Source organism: Cercospora beticola, chromosome 2, assembly GCF_033473495.1.
Source record: "Cercospora beticola chromosome 2, complete sequence".
In the NCBI taxonomy this organism is placed as follows: Eukaryota; Fungi; Ascomycota; class Dothideomycetes; order Mycosphaerellales; family Mycosphaerellaceae; genus Cercospora; species Cercospora beticola.
This window is the reverse complement of record NC_088936.1, coordinates 4,186,501-4,209,363: the sequence shown is the minus strand read 5'-3', so window position 1 is coordinate 4,209,363 and position 22,863 is coordinate 4,186,501. Positions and strand designations below refer to the sequence as shown.

Here is a 22,863-nt window from a genome sequence, read left to right as displayed (position 1 = left end):
AAAGCGATGGTCTTGGCGAAGATGCCCCTGCGCGTAAAGTCTAATGCTCCAGCCTCAGCCTCTCGCTCTCGTGGCCAACGCACACCCGCACAGCACCGCACCCATCACCTGACTCGTGCGGTTGCGCATCAGCACGAATGACGGCGTGGTACTGGATATGTTTGCTCGCCACACCCACACCAGGAACATGAAGAAGACTGGTGTGGTGCTGGGCCTGAAGAACATCATCGACAAGATCCATCCCAGTGGCAATGCGCCACTCACGACCTCCGAGTCCAAGAGGCTCTTGACAGCTCTGACGAGCTCCTTTCGCAAACATCTGGACGCTGTGCATCCATCAGCTGCTGCGGAGGACTCGAAGACTCGACCGGAGCTAAACGCTGGTTTTCCCAATGTCAGCCACAAAAGCATGCACTCGTCCGCGGCGTTGGCTCAGAAGCATATGGCTTCTGTCCTGACCAACCCATTAATGGTCAAGGGCGGCAAAGACTTCGGCACTGCCAAAGTTGAGCTCCAAAAGAACCCACAAAGGGACCCGATCGCACTGCTTGAGGAGTACGACCAAGAAGGTGCCGCGACCGTTCGCATTGCAGAGTTGTGTCTAGACCATGTGAGAAAAGAGTACGATACTGCTCGCGACGCACGAAAGCCCAAGCTTCTGGATGAGCTTCAACCCGGTCGACGCGTCTTCCTCTGGCTGCTGCGTAGCAATCTGTATACATCCGAAAGCTATGCAGACAACGTTCGCTTTCTGGAGAATCTGGTCTTCTTCCTTTTACACGAAGGACGGGAGGAGAACATCTGGCAGTGGATCAAACTTGATGTGAAAGCTCCGGACTCTCTTCAAGGACCCCCGCCCGGCGTCGCTTTGAGTCTACGGAGGGAAAGCCTTTATAGATACCGATGGCGCGGCCGACTGCTGTCTGCTACGCTACGCGCGAAAGCAGGTGTCACTTGGGATCCCGCGCCTTCGGGCACAATTCAGCGGCTCCGACCCGGCGGGCTGAACGCCGCTCTGGATACTTTTGTCGCCGCAACTAAGCTCATGCCGCAATTGACCTGCCTTCCACTTGGCGGCGCGAGTACTTACCTGTCAAAGTTGTTGACTCGTCGCCTTCGAAATGTCAATCCCCGAGGCGACGTTGAACTTGCACCCGGCGAGAAAATCGATGGCGAGCGATACGACAAGCTCATTGAGGCATTGCCACTTGCCTTTTCCAGCTACGAGGGACCTGTAGATCCCAGAAAGCAAGCGATACGGGAGGCGTTCTCACAGGCCGACGCGGCGATGCTATTACTTCTTCACCCATACAAGCCGTCCGCCACCCTCTATCTCAAGAATTTGAAGTTCTTCTTTCCTGACGACCTGTCTCAAGCTCACTCCACTGTGACAGGAAGAAGCAAGAACGATCAAAGAACCATGGAGAACTGGTATCGCGGTATTTTGCATTGTGCAGCCTTACTCTCACACCAGGGACACCATAAAGATGCCACTTGGGTCAGAGGTAGAATTCCTTTATATCTCCCAGAGAAGACTGCCTATGCTGAGCGGGATGAGCGTGAGATCCATCTCCGGTTGGGAAGAAGAGATACCGTACAAGAACGGCAAGAAGTATCTCGACCAACGCGCATTCCATTCCCAAGCTTCGCTTGAATTGTTGACACCGCCCATACTCGGCTACGATAGCTTCATTCGTCGTCTCAGCAGGTAAAGATTTGCGAGGTTAAACAACGATTTGTCGCAATTGATCAATCGGCGCAGTAGCAGCGCATGATCGTGGTCTCATCACCTTGGGTATCCATCCGCTACACGGCAACAAATCAACTCAGGATAGTTGGGCTGCAAAACCAGCCGCACGAGACAACGCGTGGGCTACGACGGCCCTGTGCAGGACCGGTCCAACATGCAGGAAGTGGAAGTCCAAACCTCGTTGGGCACGGGACTGGGTCACGAGAGCAAAGTGTACACGCTGGGTGCTCAACATGACAATTCACCTTTGCGTAACTTAGAAGGACTGTAAGTTGACCATAATCTTTTGCCAGGTACTGTATGTATATCTAGAGCTTCCACAACAGCACATTCATCTCGTGTCCGTCTTCTATTCGTCGCTCGGGGTATTCACTGATTCTCTCTGCAGATCGTCGCCATCGTTTACGAACGCCATACACTATGGCTCCATCCCTAGACTGACCTGAACAGAAGCCGACCAGATGCTGCATCCTCCATTCAAGGCTAAGGCATCCGTTCAACGCCAGTGGTCACGGGTACATCTACCATCGCTCTTGCATCTTCGCCTTATCCTTTGAACAAGACGTTATGACTCTTGACTCTGTTACCTTTACTTTTGAACATCCGCGATCTGGCTATCCTCTGGCCAGACATCATAGCCAAAGTCACCCTTCATGTTGACAAAACGGGTGTGGCGACCCTTCGCAACGGCATTTACTGCCTCGAAATCTTCGTCGCTCAGATCAATGCTCTTGAAATTGCTCTCGATTCGGGAAGGCGTCGAGCTCTTCGGCAGAACAACATATCCTCGGCGAATACCCCAAGCGATCAGCACTTGAGCAAGGGTATTGCCACCCTTCTCCGCAATCTCGTTCAAGGTCTTGTTTGTGTTAACCTTCTCGCCCGTCGTTGGAACTTGGTTCTGCGATCCGAGCGGCGAGTAGGCCTGAGGCAAAATGTTGTTCTCGAAGCAAAAGTTGACCAATTCCTCGTTTGGAAGGAAAGGATGAATCTCGATCTGGTTCACTGCGGGCTTGACCTTTGCCCAGCTGAGCATATCCTTAAGACCAGGGACTGTCCAGTTGGAGACACCGATCGCTCTGGCTTTACCAGACTCATAGATCTCCTCCATTGCCCTCCATGTGGGTCGTGGGTTGTTTGTCAACTCTTCCTTGATCACATATTGTCCCTTCTCGTTCAACTTGGGGTTGTAGTTCTCGTCCTTCTCCGCTGCAATTGGCCAATGCACGAGGAAAAGATCCAGATAATCGACTTTCAATTTCTTCAGCGAGCTCTGCAAGCTCCATTTCACTTCTTCAGGCTCGTGGAGGTGGTTCCAGACTTTTGTGCAGATGAAGATATCGCTGCGGTGGACGGAAGGGTTGGATTTGAGGAAATCGACTACTGCATCACCGACTTCATCTTCGTTTTGGTAAAACCACGCGCAGTCAAGGTGACGGTAACCGACATTGAGAGCGTGTGTGACAGCTTTGTAAGTCTCGCCTTTGGAGCCTTCGTTGGCGAAAGTGCCAAAGCCCACTGCAGGGATGGAAACGCCGTTGTTGAGCGTGAAAGTCTTGCCGTTCGACATCTTGAATGATCGGTATGCTCTGAGTCAGAAAATCAAGTCTTTAGGAAATTGAGCTTGAACAAGAGAAGAATGTGTAGAGTCAAGAAATTGTGATGTACTACGAACAATACAATCCAACAGCAACACTTCCTCGGATCCGCTACCCATCCGCGTTGATAACACCTTTCTCCAAAACTCATCTTTCAGACTTTTCATCATCAGCATCATCGGCACATTCAACATCTTCTTAGCACACCGCAACAACACAACAATCCATGGCTCGTTGAACGACCAGTCCATCGACGTCACACCATCCAGACATCCCATGTCGCCAATATCCACATTAAACCCTCCTCGCTCTCCGATGCTGGCCGTCATAGCTGTGGATACTTCTGCGAAGAATTCTCCATCGTCCGCGGTAACGAACAGAAGAATGAACAGCGTGGATTGGTATATCTCTGCTCCAAGGACTCCAGAGTGATATCATACCCTCAGTCCGCCCGAAGAAAGAGCGACCGCAAAGCTGGACCCTGGCGAAAACCACACAGCAAACCTCAGATCAATCTTCGGCCCGGGCAAGGAATAGAAACACACTAAACGACCACTGTTCAAAGCGTTGCATGCCACTGGACGTTTCTGACAGAGAAGCAACATCCCGTCCTCTGTGATCCACTATTCGCGAGAAGGACTCGGAGTCATATGCAAAAGAGCTTCGTCGCTGTAATTGGTCGTGTAGGATGATGAAGCTTTTTCTTACTATCGCGGCGTCTGCGGCTTATCTGCGAGCTTTTTGCAGTAATTGCACAGGTTCTTTGGTGGCTGTTCGACTCCTTGTTGGATTTGCCCTTTCTTGCTGGATGATTTTCTGGAACATGTCCCACATTTCATTCTAACAGTAGACAACAAACCGTATCCAGGGACGGCACCATGTCGTGTCAACTCAGGGACCGTTTTTGGACGAGAATAGTGTGTTGGAGACACTATGACATCGTTGCCGCAACAGGGTGGATCTCTCTATCGACCACCTCATACGCCATTGCATTGCGCGCATTGTTTGTGCAGCAAGGACCATGTCTGTTGAGATGAACGGTTGCCAGAGAATCGCATCCCGGCGGGCGGCTTGGTGACGGAATGGCTTCATGTTTGTGCCAGCTGTCGTGCCCTTTCGAGGGGAACAGCTCGGAGGGCGTAGGTTGAATATAAACACGAGATACCCTGGACAACCAGTCCTTCGAGACACTTGCTTGCCCACCTATTTCATTTTTGTGACCTCACAAGAGCTCCATCCATATACCCATATTCGAGCTCCACCAGCTTCTTTCTGCTCTTCCTTTGTTGCCAGCTCGAATCAGTACCAGGAGTCTGAGAGGAATTCACGAGCATCAATACCGCCATCATGTCTACCACCGACAACAAGGACTTCGCCACGGAGGCTGCTCCAGTCGTCAACAACACCCAGAGCACGACTGAGCTCGCTCCAGAGGAGGGCGTTGGTGGCCATGGACGAGGGAGAGGAAGCTTTGGTGCCATCGAGGTGCCAGCTACCAGAAGCAGCATCGCTGATGCTACGCCATTTATGCACCAGCTCTCCCTCTCACCCTCTCAGAAGGACCGACGAGGCTCAAGGAACTCTTTCGGAGCAGCCCTGCCAATCCCACGTTCAAAGCGTCAATCCCGACTTTCATCGATAGCTTACGCAGATGGCAAGCCACAAAGGCCGGGCATGCCGCCCATCCAGCCAACTCGTGAGATTTTGGCTAGCCAAGTGCAGGATATGTCGAGCCAAAAGGTGAAGGCAGCCAAGGACATGGCATTCGTTTTCGACATCGATGGTGTGCTTGTCCACGGAGATCGATTAATTCCTGAAGGCCAGCGAGTCCTGGAAATCTTGAACGGAGACAACGAGCTCGGCATCAAGATCCCACACATCTTCCTCACAAACGGTTCTGGAAAGCCTGAGCAAGCTCGTGTAGACCAGCTCTCGAAAATCCTGCACAACCCCATCAGCACCGAGCAATTCATTCAGTCACACACGCCCATGTCCGCTCTTGCAGAATACTACAAGACTGTTCTCGTAGTTGGAGGCGAGGGCTACAAGTGCCGAGAGGTCGCAGAGCAGTACGGCTTCGAAGATATCGTCGTGCCCAACGACATCATCGCCTGGGATCCAACTATCGCTCCCTACCGAGTCTTCACTGACGCCGAGCGAGCGACATCCCGCCCTCGTGACTTCTCCAAGCACCGCATCGATGCCATCATGGTCTTCTCCGACTCTCGCGATTATGCCACAGACATGCAAATCATCATGGATCTCCTGCAATCCGAGAACGGCCTCTTCGGTACACGCGCCAAGGACCCAGTCTCGCAGCGTATTCCCATCTACTTCTCGCAAGGTGACTTGCTGTGCCCTACCGAGCACCCTTACCCGCGTATGTCGCAAGGTACTTTCCGTATCGGCCTGGAGGCTATGTACAAAGCCTTGACCGGAGAGGACCTCGAGCGTGTCGTCTACGGTAAGCCTGAGTTGGCGACATACAAGTATGCCGACGAGGTGATTGCCAGCTGGATGGAGACGATCCACAACGAGGAGAAGTTGCCCAAGAACATTTACATGGTTGGTGACAACCCCGCTTCGGATATCGTCGGAGGTGTAAGTCTTGTCCTTTCCGCCCTGCTGCCTTTTCTGTCAATGATCAAATTGCTAACATTTGCTGCAGAACATGTATGGTTGGAACACATGTCTTGTCCGCACTGGTGTCTTCCAAGGTGGCGAGAATGACGAGAACAACCCAGCTAACTTTGGCGTGTTCACCAATGTGCTCGAGGCTGTGCAGACGGCTATCAAGAAGGAGCTTGGTGAGGAGTTCAAGTTCAAGTGGTCTGATGAGAACGTCAACCCTCTGAAGCTTGAAGCCGCCGCCGCTGCTATCGAGTAGGCAATTTGGTGACGTGTCTTGATGCGCAAGATCTTGCATTGATGAACAAAAAGGCGTTGTTGGGCATTTCTTCGACTTCAACATGATGAGGCATATCATAGCATATTCGCGCAGGCGCAGGGCTAGATGGGGCGGTTAGTAACTAGTTGGTTAGTCGGTCTACGGATGGCTGTTCACGAATGGCAGCGAAACGACGTTATTTCATGCGTTCTTGAGTTGTCGCTTTCCATTGCCAGAGTGTTGGAGTCTCAACGCGTTCTTGATGTATCTTTGTCGCGTGTGGTCCGCTCACCGCTTCGTTGCTGTGGTGGAGGTGGAGGTGGAGGAGGCATCCTTGTCGCGGAGACGCGGCTCGTGTTTGTGCTCGTGCGACAGCAACGTCGCCTGCCCTTTCTTCTTTCACGACGCAACGCTTCTTCCTCTCGAATTTGTGATCTTCATTGCGACAACCACATCTGCTGCAAGGTACGGTGCGAGGACACGAGTGACGGCGCAGGAATTGCACATGTGATCCTTTCTGGACAAGGAATGGCGTCGAATGGTCAGCCAGCCATTCCCAGCCTTGCGCCGAGCAAAAAACAAGACCGCAAATTGTGGACGAGCGCGATGAGCCGTTGAACGCCTGCAAAAGCACGAGACGTTGGATGCAGCGCTACTGCTGCAGCAATATAACTCACGCGATGTGAAGAAAAGGACAACTGCTGCTGCAACGACTCGCCAAACACGCGCAGGAGGAGGATGAGCAGCACGCGAGTCAGCCGATTCTCCCAAAGCGTGGGGAGATGTTCTAATCATTTAGCCTTTGGCTGGTGCTTTCGGTCGCTAATGTCCACCAAAACGGCAAGCACAAGGCTCCTGCGCCGCCATCTCAAGTGATGGATGGGCTTGCGCAAGGCCGTAAATCCACACGGAGAGGCGAGCTAAGCGTGCCCTACTCGTTCTCCGCTTTGCTGGCACCTGTGCGGTGGAGATGCGCGTACCTGGTTGGCCATTCGGTGAGTGCGTCCGCGCGGTGGCGGCGTCACCTTCTCTTTCGCTTTCTCAACCTCTCCTTTCGCAACGTCGTCGCTGCTGGTTGCGTGCTGCTGCCATTGCAGTGCGACGACCGTTGGAACTGGTCTGTTTGTACACTCTACGCAGCCCCGCATTGGCGACATTGTTTCCCGTTGGCTGGACTTCACCATCTCGAGCGTTGCATTGGGTTGCTGTGCAGCTGGCGCAAAGGGTCATAGCTTGAGAGGGTGGGAGCGCAACAATCACCTTGCCAGCATGGCTTCCCCTCAAGTGGGCGGAGGGAGACGATATGTCAACTTCTCACGACCGCAACGGACGCCGAGCGTGAGCAGCGCAGCTTCCACGATCACCAGTCAGGCCCAGAGTGTGCAAAGCGAGGCTCCTAGTGTACGCAGTCAGGCTCCGAATGTGATGAGCTACGCGCCAAGTGTGAGAAGTCAAGCACCGAGCGTGCAGAGCAAGACGGGGAGCACGAAGAGCAATGTGTCAACGATACGTGGTGTATTTTCGCGCTTCTCCAGCGCGTCGAGCGTGCTCCGCTCGGTCACGCCATCAGAGCAAGGCGAGGCACAACCGTACAGACCAGCGAAGGGAAAGCTAGTGCAATATCACGTCACGAGCGGCGATATCAGCACGCCGAGTGCGCAGCGACGACCTCAGGGCAAGCGCATTCCTACCATGGACCAACGAGCTCTCCCACCTGCGATCCCCGAGCGAACCACTTCGTTGACCGTAGAGCCACAAAGTCCCAAAAAGGCACAAACATTTCCGACGATACCGAGGGAGAGAAGATCTGGGAGTTTCACATTCGATACTGTCCCGAAATTGACGAGAACACCATGGGAATTGGAACGAGGAAGACCAGGCTCAAGATGGTCGCGAGGCACAGATCGCACATCAAACTTGCCGCGGAAGGCTTTTGGCGAACTGCCCAGAGAAATCCTGCAATGCATATTGGACAATTTGGAAGATGTGCATACGCAGCAAGAAACAGTGGACGTCTTGTCACTACGCAAGGATCTGCGCTCACTATGTCTGGTGGACAAGAAATGGCAATCAGTTGCAAAAGAGCACCTGTTTCGCGAGCTCTGGCTACCAAACAGTAAAGCGGTGGTGAAGAAGCGGTTCTCTGCCTTCTCAACCAAGCAATCGAAGAGCAAGCTGAAAGTCTTGGTGGATGTTCTGCGGAAAACATCCGGACTGGGGTTCCTGGTACACCATATTCGAGTCGGAGCCGAATTAGCAGAGCAACTGGATGCCGAAGCTTTTGCGCCGTTCAAGAAAGATTCGGCTTTGGACCACTTGCAGTTGATCATACGGGATTGCTACAATCTGGAGCAAGTCAGTGGATTCGTTTTGCCGGCTACGGAATCAACAACGCCGGTCCTGGAAGCGCTTGCGAGCCGCAAGAGGCTCAAGTCACATGCTTGGAGCCTAGACTCGACGCGTGCATTGCCTGGACTGGAGCATTTCATCTTCTGTCATGACGACTGGGCCAATCTCGAGACGCTGGCCATAGCTGCAGACCCGGGCGTCGATCTTGGAATAGGAACCATGTCCGCCATCCTTCACAGACTGCCTTCGCTGAAGCATCTTGCTGTGTTTGGTCTTCACCGCTCAGACTTCCACAATACCTCGCTTCTGACCCTGCCTCCAGTCAAGTCTTTGCGCCTTGAGTGCTTGTCTGGCGTGACAGACGAAGGCATCGAGCAACTCTCGTTCTCTCGCCTCGCACTTTCACTAGAACGTCTGACTCTCGTCGGGCTCGAGATTGTCTCCTTACAGACTATTCAGACCCTACTCTCTCACCTCACCAGACTCAGACGATTCGCCATCCTCCAAGAGAGCTCTCCCGAACCTCCGATGGGCATCTTTACCCCCACTCGCTCCATGGCACTTTCTTCTCCCAGCCTCCGGCACCTCCATTGGGATTGTCTCGTTCCCGGCACATCACTCTCTTGGCTGGCTGAGTCCATTACAGAAAACAAATTTCCTCGCCTCACTTCGATCAAAGTCCCATGCGACTACGATGGCCTGCTCCAAGGCCTCTGCCGGCCTATCTATCGCGAGAGACTGTCCACTGAAGACCTCGAATACCTTTCCGAGCACACTGCCGCTGGCCGCTACGAGCGAAATCTGCGCGTCAGTCGTATCCAGGCGCAAGTTCGAGTGAGGGAAAGTGGTGCACAGCCTTCCTTCAATGTCGTTGTGCAAGACGAGAATGAACTGAAGGCTACACATACCATTGGGAGCTATCTTGGTAACATGGGTTCCAAGATCGAGTATCGCTTGGACCCTGAAGTAGGCCCGAATGCTTTGGCGGAGTTTGATGATGTTGCGCAACCAGTGCAGATGGGGATCAATGGCAAGAGGGTGGAGAGAAGATTGGAAGCAAGTATGCTGTTCTAATTGATTTACTGGACGCAATGCGCAGGACTACATGTTGGTCACAGATGCATGATCACGACTCAGGAACCATTTGTACATCTTGTAATTTATCTGCGATTTTTAGCTTAGAGATACCCTTTACGAATTGCATGATGTGCTTCTCTCGCATCTTACATCAAGTTCTTCAATTCCTTCGCACTAGCACTGTCTCTGATGTCACGAGCCGAGCAGTGAGGCTCGCAAATCGATCGTGGAACATGAAATATAATATGATACATACGAATCTGCCAATTTTGGGGCTTCATGCATGCCTTGCTCTCCGCACTCCGTCTTGTGGTGTGCATCGTGCTTATCCTCCCTCCCCAAACGCCATCGCTTCAAAGTGACAACATCTCATCCCATCAGCCTCACCAGACCTCCTCTAAACCTTCACCCACAAACTCAACACCCCCTTCAAATACTCCACAATCTCCTCCCCACCCAACTTACTCTCACCATAAACACGATCCACAAAACTAATAGGACACTCCGTAACTCTGAACCCCATCCCCTTCGCCCTCACCATCATCTCCATCTGAAAAGTATAACCCTTCGACTCCGTCCGATTCATCACCTCCTGCAAAACCGCCTTCTTATACAACCGAAAACTCCCCGTCAAATCACTAACTCCAGGCCTCAAAACCGTATCCGCGAATAAATTCGCCCCTCTCGAAACCATTTTCCTTTTCAAATCCCAACCATACACGCCTCCGTTCCCCGCATAGCGTGTGCCGGTGACGATATCCCAATCACCTTCTTTTTGTGTTGCGATCATGGATGGGAGGAATTTAGGGTGGTGAGAGAAATCTGCGTCCATGATGATGACGAAGTTTCCGGTTGCGAATTGTAGGCCGTGGACGTAGGCTGTTCCGAGGCCGAGTTTGCCTGTGCGGGTTTTGAGGATGATGTGTTGCGAGGATTTGGTGTTGTAGGCGGAGATGAGTTGTTTGGCGACGTCTTGGGTTCCGTCGGGGGAGCCGTCGTCGACGATTATGACTTCCCAGTCGAGGTTTCTGTGAAGCGAAGAAATCGCGTTAGGAGATGTTGCGCATTTTCTTAGGTATTGAGGTGGGGACTTACTGCTCAGTGAAGGTCTTGTTGAGCAGCCAGATGATGATTGGGAGGTTTTTGCGCTCATTGAAGGTCGGTAGGAGTACCGAGTACTTGTTCTTGACTGCCATTGTGGAGGTATTGTAGGGTGGAAGAGAGCGGCAACAGTTGGAGCTGGTTGAAGCGAAACGTCGAGGTCGTGAACGTGAAGCCGACGCGCGCGTGGAGGTCCAGCTGGCTTCTCCGCCATTCAGGGGCCATCCTCGTTCCGCCAAGCCCAGCACATGCAAACCTCGCCTTCCTTCTCCCACTTCTCATGCTCATTGTATCATTCTGGCAGTCCATGATTAGGCATGTGCGCATTGAGATTCAGTTGAGTATACTGCCGCGAGCACGAGAGGTATACAAATCCGATGTAACTTTCGATGACTAGCTACAGGCATGCACGCTTTTGAAAGGCAGCTTCGTACGCAAACAAACCACCATGCTCTACACAAGTCGAGCAGAAATAAGCAGAACTCCCAGCGATGGAGCATCACCACTACTGATACCAGGTCACCACGTCAATTTCCTCACTTCGGATTCACCCTCACCATCACGTATTCTCGCTCCGTTTGACTCGAGAGACAAAACGGATCCTTAATATCATCCGGCGTATCAGTCCCATCATTATTGCAGATACTCTCGACCGTCTCGCCGCGAGTATTCAAGCAGTCCAGCTCGCAAGTACCATCCTCGACCATGTAAACAACATCACAAGTGACCTTACTCTGCGTAGCAGAAGGTTGATTGACGAACAAGACCGCCGGGCCAGGACCTTGAACTGCGAAGACAGTGCTCTTGTCGACCGTGTCGTTGGTGTAGAGGCGGCCCGAGGCGTCAAGGTGGAATGTGCTGGGGATGATGGGGTTGCCGTCTGCTGAAAAGCTGCCCTGGAAGGAGGAGGAGAACGTTAGCAATCTGTGTTGGTTGTTCTTTCGAGTCTGGCTGGTGCTCGCAGGCTCTACTGTGTATACGGGATGATTTGAGGGGGTGAAGTGCGATGACAACTTACATATGGTGCATTGTCGCCGATCTTCAGACAGTGCATCCTGTTGAGGTTTGCAGCCATGACGCCAAAGGCTGTTGGAGTAGCAACATCCGTAACAGTAGTCGTAGTGGTAGATGAAACGGTCGTGGTTGTCGTTGCTGGAGTCGTGGGAATTGAAAGGCAAGAGCAAGCCGTGGAGATTTGGGCATTCTTGGTGAATTTGGAGTAGCATTCTGGCTTCGGCTCGGGTTTCTTGTTGCTTCGTTTCTTCTTGTTCTTGGGATTTTGGCCTGGAACTGGGCTTGCGCAAGTGAGGTAAGATGTTTCTGTGGCCGTAACAGGCGGGCTATCGGCGCTGCTTCTGTGTTAGGGAAGTTTGCAACATGATGTGGTCGGAACTAACTTGGTCACAGTCGAGGTGATGGTGCTCCTTGAGGGAAGAGAGAGGTAAGAGCTGCAGAACTTGGTTGCTGCAGCTTGTTGACTGTACGAAGTAACGACCTTGTTGATCGTCGAGCAAAGGGCAGCATTGTTGTTTCCGGAACCAGTGGCCACGGCCACGGCGATGAACGAGGCGCACAAGATTGATCGCATTGTGTCAAGCTTTTGGGTCTTTTTCGACAATGGTCTACTGAGAAAAGCTCACCAAGGACCTGTCTTGCTCTTCTTATAACCCACCAAGTCCTCGCCGTCGGCGCGTCGCCCACCTCCCTCTCAAACGACGTCCCTTGTCTGGAAGCTGCACAAAACGCCATCAACGCTAAACTCCGAATCCATTCCAAATGCGTCACGCCCGAAGACTCAGGCCACAGCTGCAGCGGAAGGTCCGAATCTCAGAGGACTGCACAACCCAAAATATCAGCTGATGTTTGAAGTCTTGGAAAGGCCACGTCGGTGTGCCGTGGCTGCAGTACTCCAATATTTCGCGTGAGGTGCACGTTTTGGCGAGCCGTCGTGCAGTAGCCCCAGCCAAAAGTCCGACTTGAGTATGGTGAGCTTTTGGCTTGGTATCAGCTGAGCTGGGCAAGAGGTCTCCTTTGACCTGCTGGATGTAGTAAGCGGCTCATGTTAAGCTGAGTCCACACAATTTCGATCGAACCACGTTCTCCCGGCACTCGGATGCTCTTTTCCTCCCTCGGCAATAGTTGGTGCATTGATGTAAAATCGTAGGTCAACAGTAGCGTGCCGTGTTTACTTTGACAAGCGATATCCAGGTGCCATTGCGGACAATACACGATGAGATGAGAGTGAAGAATATGTCGTTCGTCGCGTGAGCGACTTGAAGAGATCTTTGTTATCACCATGTACATGCCCGGGCATGATCTCGTTGCTGAATGCTTGCCAGAGCCCTTCTCGAAGCATTCCCCAAATAGCGCCCAAACCCAGCACCCGAGCCATTTCGTGAGTAATCAAGCCATGCGCTTCTCCTCTCACACACTGGCACCTTGCCTCTTGTGCACTAAGCGTCCCTTCACCCATACTGCCTTTGTATTCCTGTCATCGCCGCCATAAACCCACTTGTTGACTCTGTCATCCCAACTTTCATGCCCAAAGACATCCACCAACCCCACATCCTCAGCAAAAGTTGCCTCCTCACCACCATCTACATCCCCATTGACCAAAGTCTCATCCTCGCCATCACTAACATCATCCAACTGAATCAGCTGTGCATCCCAATCCATTCCCACCTCAAACCCTCCAATCTTATCTTCCAGCCCAACAACCTTCGCTCCACCCCTTGTGGCCACAAACAAAGCCTCTTCAACCGACAACTTAATCTCATCAGTTTTCTTAGTTTTCCCGTTCACAACTCCTCCGCCTTCATTCGAAATACACAAATATCGACTTGTGAACAACGCTTCCCGACATTCGGCCAAGATTGAAGGCGTGTATCCTCCACTCACGTCTGTTCCCAGGCCGATCGTCATGCCTTCTCGAAGCATCTCCTTCACTGGCGCACATCCTGATGTCAATGCCGCATTTGAAGCTGGACAATGGGAGATCTTTGCGTTGCGGAGTTTGATCAGATTGCGTTCTTCTGGTGATAAATGCACGCAATGTGCCAAAATCGTTTTCGAAGTCAGCAGTCCTGCGTTGTCGTATACGTCGGTGTAGTGCTTCGATTCTGGAAACAGCTCTTTAACGAGCGCGATCTCGGGATGATTCTCGCAGAGGTGTGTCTGTACGGGCACTCCTGTTTTATTGTGAAGTTCGCCGAGGAGATCGAGTGCTTCTGCGGAGCATGAGGGGGCGAAGCGGGGTGTTATGATGGGGCTGACAAGGTCGAATGTGGGGTCTATGGAGCGGATATGATCGATACAGGCCTTTGCGTTGTCGCGAGAGACTGCGGGTGTCTCGTCGCGGTAGAAATCAGGGGAGAGATGCGAGTCCATGCATACGCGGCCCACGAAGGCACGTTGGCCTTTGTTGTGGCAAATATCGGCAAGGAGATTCGTGGCTGGGACATGAATTGTTGCAAAGTAGCATGCTGTCGTTGTGCCGTGGGAGAGTGTTCGAGAGACGATGCGCTTGTAGATTCTGCTTGCCTTCTTCAAATCTGTGAAGGATGATTCGAGAGGGAAGGTGTAGGTATTTAGCCAGTCCAGAAGTGTTGACTTCCCGAAGATTCCGGCATTGGGATATTGTGAGGCGTGAATATGTGTGTCTGAAGAAGTGTCAGTTCTGGTCCACCAGAATCATCCATCGAGATGCTATATGGCGATAGCAGACATACCTATGAAGCCCGGGAAGAACCACCCCGAACCATCTATCTTCACAACCTTCGCATCTTCCCACCCTTGCCTGACTGGCAATTGCGACTCGTCCACATCTCTTTCTACAAATGCAATCTTCCCATCTTCACCAACTCCTATCACAGCACTCGTACAGACATCCAGGATAGTCAGAGTCTTGCAATGGATGAACGGGCCGACATAGAGGGTCTTCTGCAACGACATGGTAACAGTTTCACCACACCAAAGAAAATCGAGAAAAGTGACCCGAAACCAAAGAAGCGAAGAAGAAAAGGAAAAGTCTTATCACGCGTCCATCAGCTGCACTTTATGTTTGCCAGTTGAAGAAGAAAGAAGGAAGCGGGCGTATCTCACTAGCGTACAATCCGAGGCCGGGTCCGGATCCACAAGCCACGAGGCAATCGGCCAGCTCCGGGGTAGAGCATGTGAACGTCTGACCACCGGTTTCACAAACAATTCCGTGAAACAGAAACATGCTTAAGTAGTTAAGAGAACGTAATACCATGCATTCGCAACGAAGAATGCATCAAATATCTATTATTGTAGGACCAAGCGCCCGGTGCATGATTTTGTGTGAAAGCCGTTGCCAACGCCTCGCTGAATGTTCCGTGCCATTCTAGTTTGCAATAGCCTCTCCAATTGCCTTCGCCAGTCGCCGATATTCCAATAACAGCTCTTCGACCTCGCCCAATTTTAGCTGATTCGCACTCTCGATATCCAAGAATCTCTTCTTGGGCGGCTTGAGTTTCCTTAGCTCTGCGAGCGATTCTCTAGCATTCATCTCGTCGCCTTCGCCCAGACCAGCTGAAGAGTCTCGACTACGTGTTCTCTCCAATGAGGGCGAAAGCGAATCATTCGGCTTTCGTATGCTGTCAGGAGATTCTACAAGCCCGTTCAATCTTCCTTGAGCTGCTGCAGCACCAGCAGGTAACGTCGATGGCTTCACATCAGGCTGGGGAACCACGCTTGGTTGTGAGGAGCTGTTGACACTACCTGCTCGGCCGAAACGTGGAACGAAAGCAGGCATTCCGAACTTGTTGAGTGGGTTGATGGAATTGAAGAGTCCGGATGGAGTTGTCGGCTGTTGCGTCGCCCTTTCCTTCGCGGCGGCGGCGCCAGCAGCAGTCTTCGCATCAAAAGTTGCAGCTCTCTGAACACTGGATCCCGATCTCATGCTCTCCACACTTTTTTCACGTACCACCTTCTTGCCGCCCAAAAGCTCGAGCATCTTATTCGACTCCAGCAAACTGCCACCACCCGATAGTGGATCACCATGAGCCGGACTACTGCGGCCAGAAAAGCTCGCGGAGTCATCGTCACCCGAACCCTTAATGGGCGCCGAAACGAGTCTACGCGCATCCTCCAAGGTCTTGGGCAAAGAGGATTTCGAGTCGGCAACTTGCTCTTTGAATCTTCCAAAGAGGAACTGCATACTGTTATCAAGAGTGCCATTGACAGAGTCGTAAAGCTTGTCTGCGGCATTGAGGAAGTCCTGTCTGCCGGTATCCACACGAGCAGCAGTCGTTTCGATCATGGAGGAAATTCGTCGCTGCTGCATTGTAGGCCTTGTAGGTCTTGGTGCGGCAAGACCGGGCGAAGGCAGGCTTTTGGCGGCACTGCTTGAGCTCGTGCTGAGCTCAGCTGATGCAGCATCCGCCGTGGATACGTCAGGCGTGAGAGCGTGGGAATTCTTTGGCAGGACAATCGCGGTCGGCCCTTCCAACCTTGGTGTTGAAGAACGGCTTGACGTTGAAATTGGTTTTGCGTCTGGGCCCTCAGGTAGCTCGTCAGCTCGCAGCGATGAAAGATCAACGGTTTCCAAGAACGAGATCGCGGCTTCCAGGTTGACAAGGCAGTATGCTGCCTCACCGTCGACTTTACTTGACATGCGAAAGCGCTGGATGAAAGCAAGGTTGCTGACCACATTGATTCCTTCTGGAGGCGAGGTGATGAGGGTGTAAATTAAAGTGGGCAGAATCTCGTCGGCGGACGAGGAGGATGGGAAGATCTGCGATAAAGTCTCGACGATGGCCTGGTGAGCGGCAGTAAGGTGATGCAGCTTGCCAAGCGGGTAGTGATCATCGTCCATGCGCTGCAGGGCTTCGCGTGCAGGTGCCAAAGAGAGGTTGATGTCGTCTTCCTTCTCTTCTGCCAGCCGCCGTACGTCCGGCTTGTCCATATGCAGCTCCTTCAACCCTATTCCAACAACGGAGAGTGCTTGCGTCCTTGACCGCAGCTTGTCGTCTCGAGCTTCATCTTCTGTACTGCGGTGCTTCCATATCTTGTTATAGATCTTCTCACAGACGGCCCGCTCCACTGCCTCCTGCATGGCAATCCGTTTGTGCTCCAGCTGCTTCCTCGCCTTCTTCCTATCTGCCACTTCGGCCGCCGTAAGCATCTCTGCATGACCAGCTCCATCATCTTGCGAGCCTCTCTTCGCTCCGGACCCTGATCTCTGCCTGCCTTTGCCTGTCCTTGTTTGAGCGGGCGGCGTGGTCCTTCCTATCCTCGCGGCCAGTGTAGCAATATGGGTAGCAATGTGGTTCGCAGCTCGCTCGTAGAAGTCCTGAAACAGGTCCGACAGCTGTTCTGCGTTCAAGGGCGTTGGATGGACCTTCGCTGACAAACTCTCGAGGAAGCGATCGCAAAGAGTCCGAATCTCCACGGGTAACTCGTCCATCGTGCTGGGCACATTCAGTCCTGGGGTGCTGGCTCCCTCTTTCGTCTCCTCGTGATGTTCCTCCTCCTGACTCTCAAACACATCTGCGGAGGACTTCTGGCCATTCAGTTCGGGAGACGTCGCTATATGTCTCGCGGCAGGAATCGATGGTATGCCAGCCTCTCGCAGCGTGCTCGCCCGTTTCCTCGACGGCGATTCCGCCGACTCCGCCTGCCTCTCCGCCATTCTATCGGCCATGCGGGTGAAGGACCTGGACATGTGTACTGCGCGTGGCCGGTGCTCGGCCGCAACGGACGATGCTTCGGTCTCTGCCATATTGCCTCTCTGGCTGCCGCCTGCTCAGGAGACACAGATGCTTCAGCGATGGGTAGCGGGAGAGCAATAGACTATAAGTGGTTCTATATTCAGGCAGATGGATAGTGTCACCTCATGATCCCGGGAAGCGTTGGGTGTTCCGCTCACAGCGCTGGGCCCCCGTTGCAGGTGATGCAAGAATGCTGGCCGCGTTGGTCCTTCATCAAAAAGCACGAGCGAGGGCAGGCGGACGAGGCCAGCTCACTCAAACAGTCATGCGAAAGTCAAACCCATCGACAACACAAAACCACGCGCGTCCTCTGATGACAGCAGCAGCAGCAGCACCCGCAAGCTGTCGCGGAAGGAAGCCACCGGCTCAGGCACGTGAAAGTGGGTCCCGATAAGCGAGACAAGCAACGAGGTGCGTCATTGGCCAGAGCGGGCAGTGTGCATCTCGTGACGATGACAGCGTGAACTGCTGCCACTCACTGGCGGGACGTGTATGTTGTTTGAGGCAACAACATTGTCCGATGCGATGCCACCTACGCTCGTCCTCTCTTGCCGGGAGATTGTGTCCAACTTCCTTGGCCACCAGCATGTCTGGCCGTAATCTGTTTGTTGCCTGCCTGCTGTTGCTTACCGGCTTCGTCCTCCACACAGATGCGGCGAGACCTAGGCATTTGAGGAATCCCGCGCAAGTCGTGCTACCACCGAGCTTGGGTGGCGATGTCCAAAGCGACGATGGGACTAGAGATTTAGGAGAGCATGTATTTGTAGGTACATTCGATGAACATGAGCTCATCACATACTGATCGTGATCTAGACTCTCCGCCACATCTATCACCACGGCACGCACGAGTACCCAAAACTGCATCGATATATCGACATCCAACCCCAGGAACGGCTAAAGGTCACATACGATAATGGCGAGACAATCGAAGACGCGCCGACCGAGCTGCGAGCACAGGCAGTTTCGACCAGAATCCAACGACTGGTTGCCAGGAATAAGACGGACATCAACGACTTGCTAGCAGAAGCCGAATGGTATGGGAGAGCTGCAGAATTGCCAGCTTCGTCATGGACAACGGATGAGATATCAGGGCCGAATGTCAGCGACAAGAGCACTGTCTTGACGTTCGCGAAGATGGCAGCGAACGCATACGTCCAGTCGAGATGGGATGGAGAATGGCTGCCAGTTAAGGGAGGCTTCAATTATACCGACGATTTTGGATGGCAGAAGGATGGCCTCCGGGGGCACATCTTTGCTGATGAGACCAATTCTACTGTGGTCATCGGTTTGAAGGGTATGTCTTTCTTGCGAACCCTGCGCACTTGTCGCGTGGGCATTCGACGGCAATGAGAACTGACTTGGACAAAGGAACTTCCCCTGCAATCTTCGACGGCGCTGATACAACGGGCAACGACAAACTCAACGACAATCTTTTCGGGTCCTGCTGTTGTGCTCAAGGAGGGCAGTATTTGTGGAAACACGTCTGCGATTGCATGACAGGGACGTATCAGTGCAACTCGACCTGCCTAGTCAAATCACTCAGACAGAAAGGTCATTACTACTGGGCTGTGCGAGACCTCTATCATAATGTGACCGAGCGCTACCCAAACTCCGACGTCTGGCTCTCAGGCCATTCTCTCGGTGGCGTAGTCAGCTCTCTGCTGAGCTTGACATATGGGCTTCCGACACTGACATTTGAGGCGTTCCCAGACGCGATGGCTGCATCTCGACTGGGCCTGCCAACGCCTCCGGGATACCAGATTGGTTCACATCATTCACGGACTGATGTGCAACTGCACCACTTTGGTCACACCGCGGATCCGATCTTTATGGGAACATGCAATGCAGCTTCATCATTTTGCACTATTGCTGGGTATGCCTTTCAAGGTGTATGTCACACGGGCAAGACATGCACATACGACACAGTTGGAGATCTTGGATGGCGAGTCGGTATTGGAACTCACAAGATTGTCAACGTGATCAAAGATGTGCTGGAGAAGTACGAGACTGTTCCGAAGTGTGAAGCAGATACCGAATGTGTGGACTGCTACAACTGGAAGTTTTACGAGAGTAACGGCACGGAGACAACTACGTCAAAGAGCAGCACATCCAGTACTACACGAACACGCACGGAAACATGCAAGACACCCGGATGGTGGGGCTGTCTCGATGAGAGCACAACCACGACCACGACAACATCCAGCTCCAGCATCAGTAGCACATCGACCTCGACATGCAAAACCCCGGGCTGGTTTGGCTGCAAGGACGAGACAACAACGACTACCACGAATACTATCACGACTACCAGTGCTGCGCCGGGCTCGACAACAGCAGTAATCACTACAACATCGACATCGACATCCACCTGCCATACGCCGGGCTGGTTCGGTGGCTGTGACGACCTGCCTGAATCAACGACAACTTTCGCCGCGCCCAAACCTACAAAATCATCTTCCCATGCGAGCGCGACAACATCGAATCCTGACGATGATGATGACGACTGTACATCAAGAGAATGGTTTGGCTTGATTTGCGTCGACCCTTCACCGACGAGCACAAGCGCCACTTCCGCCAAGCCCAGTTCGACTCACCTGCCGACCACGAAGCGAAAACACCACTGCGTGAAAAGGTACTGGTATGGTACTTGCAAGAAGTGGCGGAAAGAGGAAGATATTGAGTACAAGCCAGATCTGCGATAGCATGACCTGACAGGTGAAACTGCAGAGCTTTTCCTGTACTACATAAACATCAAAATAATGAATCATGAAAGAACAATTTCTGTCCTACATTCCCATAACTGATGCATTCGCTATCGATCAGAGCAGCGGACTTTACAACAAAACGCAAACCCGAAATCCCCTCAAATCCACGCTCCCGCGTCTGAAAGCGCCGGCGATTTCCCCACCCACTTCCTCTCCTCCACCTCCTGCAAAATCCAAACCGCCAAACTCTTCCTACTCAACAACAACCCATCCCCCTTCCCCCCAACCCACCCCGCCCTCACCGCATCTGCCCGCTTCCCATTCCGCAACCCCGGAACTCTGAAAACCGTCCACTCAACCTCCCCTCCCCGATCGCCCCTCGGCTTCGCAGAAACAAGAGGTCCATCCGCCGTAACATTCCCAATCCCCACAACCTCTCTATACGCATCTCCAAAAAGCCAATAAACAAATTGCACGCCAAACCACCATTTAATCGAAAATTTATCCTCTTGTACTTTGAAAGAAGGCGTACTCAGAATCAGAACCCTTTCGATTTGACAGGTTTCTTCGCTGAGGATTAAAGGGTATAAAATCTGTTTATACCAATCTGTAATTGGAGTTCCGGCTGTTGAGGGAACTCCGGGACCGGCGAAGGATACGAGAGTTTTGGCGCCGGTGGATAGGGCTTGTTTGAGAGCGGGGGTATCGTTGGAGGAGAATTCGCCTTTGATGATGTGGACTTTGGGGCTGGCGTCTGGAGAGAGGGCGAGGGATTGAATGTGTTGAGGGAGTTTGGAGGGGTTGCGGGCGTAAATTGTTAGGTCATGTTGGCCGGATTGGAGGGCTGTTTCGAGGAAGGTGACGCCGCAGGGGCCTGTGGTGTGATGGTCAGAGGGGTTTTGTTATTGATTTGTTGATGGGGGAGTATGTTTAATGATGATGAGAACGGACCTGTGGCGCCTATGACGAGGAAATGCATTATTGATTGTTGATTGTTGGCGGTGCAGGCAGGTGCGATGCTAGTTCTTATGTGACGGATGGGTTCGATTTCCAATTCATTGAGACTTGTTGCTTGTCGCTTCGATTGATGGTATGTCCGGACGCTGACATACTACGGATGCGGAAGGTGATTCAAGGTTCGGTGTTCCGCGTCGTCTTTTGCTTGGCATCGCGATATCGCCGAACGCTGCTTCCTTGGTCATACCATTGGGAATGATGCGCGCGACGCTGGAGCTGCGATTGCAGGATGACTTGTGCCACTGGAGTATTGATGAAGCTCGTGCTGAATCGGAGTCCTTCAGTGTCCGCTACTTAAGAAAACAAAATACGATCTTGCGTGCTCTCAAATCTTGTGGAGGGTACGAGACATCCATGGATGTTGCGTCCACCTACAGCCGAAACCGAGCATAACTTGCATAATGATAGTATCGATGTGGAATGCAAGTCATCCGATGTCTTCGCAGTCTGCGTCTCTATCTCCTGCGACTAGCAGTAAGTACGTTGCTATTTCTGGTCATGGTATACTCCCTACCTATCAAGTGCTCCACGAAAGAAAGAGCTGGAACTAGCAACATAAGAATCGCTAGGTACTGTCCGAAAGACCACATAGGAGCTTCCTGCTTCTTCAGCATGTCACATGCCTTTTGCCCGTAGACAAGGTACAACACTGTCGCGGTCATGGCCACGGCGATAGCGGTTCCCACAACGATGGAAACATATGCACCGATTTCGACCAGTCGTGCGTATAATGCAGTGATGTCGTCTTTGGGGCGCCAGATACATACAACTATGTTGGCGGCTATGCAAATCCAGAGGGCAGCCCCGCAGACTAACAAAACGATGCGAATTGTCCAGAACGGGCAGTCGTCTTTCGCGACACGCCGCCGGAGAAAGTAGATCGTAAAGGCCAGGTGCTCGCCAAGAAATAAGACGCAGCGTGGGAAAAGAGGCCGAATCCTGGCTTTGTTTGTCTTGACGAGTGCAGCTCGTGGGGCTACGTGGCTAGACGTTGCCAACAGGGTTAGAGCGAATGCGAGCAGAGCGTGCGGATCATTATTGGAGTCGCTGTAGATCACCAGGGTGCTAATGAGCAGTGCTAGACTGGTGATAAGTTGTGTCAAGCCCAAATTGCTGATGGCGTCTTGCACGGCTCTGTGTAGGCGATCCAACCGTCGAGACCGGATGGAGTGTTTTGCAAGCATGGCCGCCATTGAAGAGCATGTCAATTCGGTGTCGGGCATGGGGGTTCCAGGATTGTTGCTGAAGATGCGATACCAAGACAGTGTCGTGGCAACGAAGGCCGAGATGAGGAACGACCATACAACCTGAAGATTCCAGTCAGATCCGATCTGCGGTGCCATGAAGTGCACTCACGCCGGGTCCTGCAATATCGGCATTCGGTATACAATCAGCTGGGGCGGCCGGGTCTGGCGTATGCCAGGACGCCTGTATCATCTTTTCACAAGAGTTTTGGATGTCGTGTAAGAGAGCCGTGGGTGAAGATCTCGTCATCTGTGAATATGAATTTCAGCATCGTGGAGAAAGAAGGCATACGAGTTATAACATGTCCACCGAGACCTCCTGAGCGTTTCCTTCTCATTGCAACAACAAAGGCCGCTGGCGAGCATTGCATAGCCTTGCCCAAGCAACAACATTAGCAGCGGAAGAT

The 22,863-nt window shown here is 52.5% G+C and overlaps 10 protein-coding genes across 10 annotated transcripts; 4 read left to right on the top strand and 6 right to left on the bottom strand.

Moving 5' to 3' along the window:
• Positions 1–187: 187 nt before the first annotated feature.
• On the top strand, positions 188–1,654 carry RHO25_003589 (uncharacterized protein; the record flags this gene model as incomplete). Its single annotated transcript, XM_023599086.2, has 1 exon — positions 188–1,654. The coding sequence occupies one exon, from the start codon at positions 188–190 to the stop codon at positions 1,652–1,654; it is 1,467 nt and encodes a 488-aa protein (XP_023456113.2).
• Positions 1,655–2,339: 685 nt separating this feature from the next.
• On the bottom strand, positions 2,340–3,320 carry GLD2 (Glycerol 2-dehydrogenase (NADP(+)); the record flags this gene model as incomplete). Its single annotated transcript, XM_023599085.2, has 1 exon — positions 2,340–3,320. One exon carries the CDS (start codon positions 3,318–3,320, stop codon positions 2,340–2,342), a length of 981 nt encoding a protein of 326 aa, XP_023455385.1.
• Positions 3,321–4,695: 1,375 nt separating this feature from the next.
• On the top strand, positions 4,696–6,235 carry RHO25_003587 (uncharacterized protein; the record flags this gene model as incomplete). Its single annotated transcript, XM_023599084.2, has 2 exons — positions 4,696–5,949; positions 6,017–6,235. 2 exons carry the CDS (start codon positions 4,696–4,698, stop codon positions 6,233–6,235), a joined length of 1,473 nt encoding a protein of 490 aa, XP_023455384.1.
• Positions 6,236–7,504: 1,269 nt separating this feature from the next.
• RHO25_003586 (uncharacterized protein) lies at positions 7,505–9,658 on the top strand (the record flags this gene model as incomplete). The annotated part of the gene is made up of 1 exon (XM_023599083.2): positions 7,505–9,658. One exon carries the CDS (start codon positions 7,505–7,507, stop codon positions 9,656–9,658), a length of 2,154 nt encoding a protein of 717 aa, XP_023455379.1.
• Positions 9,659–10,058: 400 nt separating this feature from the next.
• Positions 10,059–10,857, bottom strand: DPM1 (dolichol-P-mannose synthesis; the record flags this gene model as incomplete). The annotated part of the gene is made up of 2 exons (XM_023599082.2): positions 10,059–10,689; positions 10,757–10,857. The coding sequence occupies 2 exons, from the start codon at positions 10,855–10,857 to the stop codon at positions 10,059–10,061; spliced, it is 732 nt and encodes a 243-aa protein (XP_023455378.1).
• A 441-nt stretch (positions 10,858–11,298) lies between these two features.
• Positions 11,299–11,837, bottom strand: RHO25_003584 (uncharacterized protein; the record flags this gene model as incomplete). The annotated part of the gene is made up of 2 exons (XM_065602416.1): positions 11,299–11,658; positions 11,781–11,837. 2 exons carry the CDS (start codon positions 11,835–11,837, stop codon positions 11,299–11,301), a joined length of 417 nt encoding a protein of 138 aa, XP_065458488.1.
• A 1,349-nt stretch (positions 11,838–13,186) lies between these two features.
• On the bottom strand, positions 13,187–14,713 carry RHO25_003583 (uncharacterized protein; the record flags this gene model as incomplete). The annotated part of the gene is made up of 2 exons (XM_023599081.2): positions 13,187–14,421; positions 14,491–14,713. The coding sequence occupies 2 exons, from the start codon at positions 14,711–14,713 to the stop codon at positions 13,187–13,189; spliced, it is 1,458 nt and encodes a 485-aa protein (XP_023455377.1).
• A 412-nt stretch (positions 14,714–15,125) lies between these two features.
• RHO25_003582 (uncharacterized protein) lies at positions 15,126–17,504 on the bottom strand (the record flags this gene model as incomplete). The annotated part of the gene is made up of 1 exon (XM_023599080.2): positions 15,126–17,504. The coding sequence occupies one exon, from the start codon at positions 17,502–17,504 to the stop codon at positions 15,126–15,128; it is 2,379 nt and encodes a 792-aa protein (XP_023455376.1).
• Positions 17,505–18,013: 509 nt separating this feature from the next.
• Positions 18,014–20,192, top strand: ATG15_1 (Putative lipase atg15; the record flags this gene model as incomplete). The annotated part of the gene is made up of 3 exons (XM_023599079.2): positions 18,014–18,256; positions 18,307–18,787; positions 18,862–20,192. The coding sequence occupies 3 exons, from the start codon at positions 18,014–18,016 to the stop codon at positions 20,190–20,192; spliced, it is 2,055 nt and encodes a 684-aa protein (XP_023455383.1).
• Positions 20,193–20,353: 161 nt separating this feature from the next.
• Positions 20,354–21,174, bottom strand: RHO25_003580 (uncharacterized protein; the record flags this gene model as incomplete). Its single annotated transcript, XM_023599078.2, has 2 exons — positions 20,354–21,069; positions 21,147–21,174. 2 exons carry the CDS (start codon positions 21,172–21,174, stop codon positions 20,354–20,356), a joined length of 744 nt encoding a protein of 247 aa, XP_023455382.1.
• Positions 21,175–22,863: the final 1,689 nt, after the last annotated feature.